This window comes from Protomyctophum bolini (assembly GCF_963924005.1).
Source record: "Protomyctophum bolini genome assembly, chromosome: 8".
NCBI lineage: Eukaryota > Metazoa > Chordata > Actinopteri > Myctophiformes > Myctophidae > Protomyctophum > Protomyctophum bolini.
Window position 1 is genome coordinate 21886919 of NC_137869.1, and position 5784 is coordinate 21892702.

Below are 5784 nucleotides of genomic sequence, written 5' to 3' on the forward strand. Positions count from 1 at the left end.
CTGCAGCACTGTTCAATGTTCCAGTCTTTGCAGTCTTGGTGGCATGAATTGTATATTTTTTCTTTTCCACTTGGCATGTCTAATAAGTTCCAGTAATGGTCATTTATTTAAGTGCATCCATCCAGCCTTGGGGATGAGATATATACTTTATATTCTGGTGTGTCCTCCTATAGTGGTGAGTTTCATGCCCCTGTGATGACAAAGAGTTGGGTAAGCAGAGCGGCATGAGATGTGGACGGAGAATCCTGGCGTCGGGGTGAGTGGGATGGGGTTGCGGTCAGTTAGGAAGTGTGTCCAGGCCGAGGGAGGCTGCGTGCTGCTTGGCCCGCAGACGAAGATTCTCAATGCTGGTGGTCTTGCTGTTAAGGCTGCCCGGGTGGCTTCCTGGAGCGGTCTGGAGCAGGGGGCTGTTCCACACCTGCTGGGCCTGCGACAGCGACTGGTAGTAGGACTGGCACGGCATAGAGCCCAGCGGCGGCGGCATGTTGACGTTCATGCCCAGGTAGGGCATCGAGGGCGGGGCACTCATGTCAAAGGAAGGGTAGTGGTGGACCATGTTGTTGGTGGCGGCCATGTGCTGGCGGAACTGCTCCTGCAGGCGGAAGAGGCTGAGGGGAGACGAGGCGTACGCGGTGCTCTGGGGCAGGCCGGCCGTCACACTGCTGGAGGACGGGAGGGTGGGGGAGCCCAACGGAGAGTCTGACGGGAAGGAGGAGAGGTTTGAATACACTACACACACACACACACACACTGACCTCATATCTTATAAATAACATTTATTTTTCTATACTTGTTTTTGAGGGGCGCTAGCCCCTCCTATATACAGGTTTAAAAACGCCATTGACAATGAAGGGAAATTTTACGTCATCTTGTGCTTAACACAAACATTAAATGCCATTAACAATAAAGAGAATTTAATGTTTGTTTTGACACAGGGCTATATTTTGCGTGTCTTAAGTACCAGGTCTTATTACCTAACTTGACCTGGAGGCGTGATCAATGCTCTTTGGCCACTCAGAATAGCCAAATGGCATTGATCACGCCTCCAGGTCTTTAGTTTACTCAAGTTAGGTAATAAGACCTGGTACTTGGTGCAAAATACAGCCCTGTTTGTTTTACATAACCATTACATCACCTAATCAACATGAGTTAGACTTTAATATATTAGCACCCCTCACTTCACACGGGTGTGATTTTTAATTGAATACGTCACTCTATCAGTATCTCTGTAAAGCTCTTTAATAAATAAATAAAAAATCACACCGTGTGAAGAGAGGGGTGCTCTTATCATCGTACATTAACATGATGTAACATGTCGATTTGCTCGTCCACATATGACGTAAATTCTCCATTCATTGTCAATGGCATTTAATGTTTGTGTTAGGACAAGAATCTACACTATAGCTGAATTTACAAAAATATTGTACGCAGAGAAAAACGCATGTTAGATCCCTCATACCTGGTGTGGGGCTGAGGCGTTTGCAGGACGGGGAGACACTCCCTGGCTCCCCCTGTGTCTCCACTCTCATATCCGTCCTCGTCTGCCCCCTCAACTCCTCCTCTGCGTTGTCCTCCATCGCCGACTCGCTGTCCGAGGGCTCGGGGGAGGTGACGTTCACCTCCACGCTCGTCTCCCCCGGCTGGGGCCGCGCCTCCGCCGCCCCTCCTCCCAGCCTCTCGGCGTCTGACTGCGAGGAGCAGGACGAGGGCGGTGGAGGAGGCGTGTGGGCCTCAGAGGTTGAGGAGGTCAGGGCGGAGGAGGAGGTTGAGGTGGTGCTTGTGGAGATGGCGGGGGAGGGGTCGGCCTTGTTGGCGTCATCCTGGGAGCCGTCGGACGCCGCCGAGGCCTCCTTCTGTTTCTGAAGCTGCTCCTTCTGCAGGCTACGCTGCTTCTTACGGAACTTTGCCCGGCGGTTTTTGAACCACACCTGGTTATACAAGGAATACAATTAGTATGCAATGCGATCTTTAGTCGTATATCCCAAGTACCTCTGCTCTCAGTTAATTTTCTGATCTATTGGTAAAGAAACAAAAGCAGGCGCACTTAATTTGGAAACTGCCCTTGGTTTGAGGCATTGGGTGCTCAGCTTTAAATATAACTTAACTCATAAACCAACAAAGTGTAAAAAGCGGCACTCCAAAATAAAAGATACAAGCCCATGCATACATGGCTCAGATGCAATTTCTCATGTTTTATTGAGAACGCTGACACATTTCGGCAAACAGCCTTCTTCAGAGCAGATTAAAATGGTTTCAATATATTATATTGAATGTATATTCATCATGGTTATTGGTTATGGGTTCTCACCTGCACACGGGCCTCAGGGAGGTTGGTGCACATAGCCAGGCGCTCGCGCATCACCACGTCAGGGTAGTGTGTTTTCTGGAAGGTTTTCTCCAGGGCCTCCAGCTGCTGGGCAGTGAAGGCCGTACGACTACGCCGCTGCTTTCTGTGCTGGGAGCCGTACCGGGCCTCCAGGATGATGTCTTGAAATGTGCAGCCGTTGAAAGAAAAGAAACATGGCCAATTTAACTTGAGGGTACAAAAAGAGACCATGCATGGTCCCATCACAAATAATGCCCGCACTGAATTGACTGAAATCTATATGACCACAGCGGTTCATAACCATTCCTGGATCAGGGCCCACTTGAAAACCTCTAAGTGTTGGTGGCCCACCCATCTGATGTCGGGTGAGCTTAGTTAATTCCTAATTCCTATTAATCGATATGAAAAACTCATTCTTCAGTGTTTTAAAGAAAAAATACCATCACATTTATTTATTTTGTACATAATGTTTTGTATTTATAAAATCTTTGGTGTTTTGCCAATGATTTGGGGGCCCATTGCATTATCCTCATGGACCACTAGTGGGCCCAGCCCACAGGTTGGGAATCGCTGATTAGACAGACAATAAGTTGTTGATCATACAATTTAGGCATTTAGCAGACGCTCTTAATCCAAAGCGATTTACAGTAAGCAAGAACAAAAACATAAGAGAAGAGAAACAACAGAAAACCAACGATATGAAGACCAAAATAACCAGATAAACGAGCATTTGGTTGGTTCTTACCAGCCAATCTCTCTGCGAGGGTGAGTGCGTGCACGGAGGGCCTGTAATCAGGTGCGTGCTGAGCCTGTTGCGCCGCCTGCTGGTGCAGGTTGTACATCGCACTCAGTGAGTTCATGGCGTGGAGCGAGTACCCGTTTACTCCGTAGTGCTGCATGATGACTACAGAGGAGACATTCAAAAATAAAGACAAACAAAGTGAATATCAGGTGTTAGTCTATACCTTGTTCATATAGTGTTTATGGAGAGGCACATTTTCAAGCCATGAAAATAGGCCAAGATATTTTAAATGGTCAATTTGAATTAAGCAACAGGTATAGGCCTAAATTCACACACACAACTCATTCAGAACTTATGCATAAAACTCTCTTCTGGTCATTTAATCTTTATTTAAGCATGTAATAAAATGATAATCCGATGCTCAAACAAATTATGATAAATGATTAGCTTTAACTTATATATATATAATATATATTACCGGGGATTCTATTATGAAACGCTAGTCTGCAATTATCAGGCTCTAGGGTTCAAAGGATATATAAGGTAGGCTAGTCATATGGCTCACGAGCCTTTATTTTTTATTTTTCATTTCATTATGGCCATAAAATAAGTGAACAACTTTTATATTCGAGAAAGCAAGAATAACATTTATCCATTGAGAAAAAGCAGACTATTTGGCTGATCATTTGATCATTTTACTTTAAATTAAAATGTTTTGTAATGTATTTTAAATTCAATATGCATAGACCTGAAGTAGGCAACTTGTTTGTCGAAAGAAACCCAATAAAAAGTATTTTTGGCATCATGACTACTTGTGCAACCTCTCCTTTCTATTTTAAAATATGCTTAGACCTAACATTGTATATATTTCATCAGTATTTCATTCTCCTTAAAAAGGTATCTTAAATTATTATTATATATTTTAAACTGCCAGTCTGGCATATATTTCATGTCACTGTAAAGTTAGGCATTAACATTTTTATTGTAGCCCAATCATTTCCTTTCTATTCAAAAACGGTCAGAATAAATGTAGTAATACAAATAGTAATAATAATATGATAATAATAATAATGATATTTGAGTGTTGTCATTATGTAGCCTATTATATATAATATATAATTTCTTCGGTATACCATAGTATCCATGCAATATTTGTCTGTAAAAATGCCCTCCAATGGGGAAAAACGGGAAAGCGTCCTACAGGAATTAATTGTCAATCATGCACACGAGGCTTTATTGAACTAAAGCATTTCATGCCAAAGCACCGCACAGTTTGCAAATTGTGCATATAGCATAGTGACCTAAAATCATATGAGAATATAGTTGTCAGCATATTCTTCCTGAGACATTTTTTTTAGCCTCGTTTATTTTGTGCGCGTTTCCGCCGCGGGTGGGAACCTCGACCTCGTATAAACTTCTGCCGGCTCTATAGCTTTGACAGAGGGGGCAAAATATTTACTTTCAGATGAATGGGGCCCGTTTATTTCAATCTGTGGTGGTGGGCCCCAGGCCGGCTTGGAACGCCCGGGGGCTTATCGAGATGTATGGTAAGTCTTCAGTGAAATATGCATGGGGATCCCCTGTTGGGCTCCTGTCTAAATATGTGCAAATAGGTTTCAACTATACAAGGCTATTAATTTATCATCAGTCCTGCAGTCTGACACGTGAAAGGTGTGTGTGTGTGTGTGTGTGTGTGTGTGTGTGTGTGTGTGTGTGTGTGTGTGTGTGTGTGTGTGTGTGCGTGTGTGTGTGTGTGTGTGTGTGCGTGCGTGCGTGCGTGCGTGTGTTACAAGTTACAGATTGCTTTTCAATGTGTCAATTTTATTTAAAAAAGAAAGCATGTGACAGACTATATAGGCTATTTGTTACTTGTTATGATGATACAGATATATAGCTACACGGTGAATAGCTCATAATATTGAGCATATGCTCATCTTAAGGGACAAAGAATACGGTAGCCTTGGGTGATGATTTAAGCCTCATTATGTTAATTGTTATGGATTTATGACTTGAAGGACTAAATGTTGCCGGAGGCCCATGGCATGCTCTACCATGCATGGCATCGCTTCAAGTCGGGGCTGGGGCATTCGAACGTTGGTCGGAGTGATATGAAACGATCATAATACATTATAATTACAAAGTTATAAACTCGGTTAGTTAGTCAGTTCGAAACCGTTCCGTCCCTCTATAGCCAGATGGATAGGCTAGGCTTTAGTAGAAATTAACAAAGACAAACAAAACAAAATAACAACAAAGACATGATCCAAAGCACAAAAAAGTGACAAGAATATACGCAATAATATATTAAATATTCTCTTCAATTCCGTGGGTTGGCGAACTCAAGAAATGTGAACACGATAAGTATATATATATGGATTAGGATACCCCTTTCCCCAAAATAGTTCTTACCTTTCACTGCACAGTCTGCACTGCAGTCTTGTAGATTTCGAATCGAATTTCTGATGAAAAGCCGTTGGGATGTTTCTGCTCCAAAAGTGCTGCTTTAAATGTTCGTTTCCATTCGCTGCAGTTTACCCTGAGAGCTTCCTTCCTTGGTAAATGATGCACCAATATGTATTCCGTAGTATTAAGTTCCGTGTCCGCCGCAGCACTTCACCTCACGCAGCGCACGCAGTGAAGGTGACAGCCAGGCAGGGTGTGATCGTGCATTGGGGTAATGTGGGCACACGGAGCAGCTTTAAAGCGCTGGCGGTGA

The 5784-nt window shown here is 43.6% G+C and overlaps 1 protein-coding gene across 1 annotated transcript; it reads right to left on the bottom strand.

Annotated features, from left to right (window-relative positions):
• Positions 1-277: 277 nt before the first annotated feature.
• LOC308320609 (diencephalon/mesencephalon homeobox protein 1-A-like) lies at positions 278-3225 on the bottom strand (the record flags this gene model as incomplete). Its single annotated transcript, XM_080771156.1, has 4 exons — positions 278-699; positions 1460-1928; positions 2309-2487; positions 3072-3225. 4 exons carry the CDS (start codon positions 3223-3225, stop codon positions 278-280), a joined length of 1224 nt encoding a protein of 407 aa, XP_080627282.1.
• Between the last annotated feature and the right edge of the window lie 2559 nt (positions 3226-5784).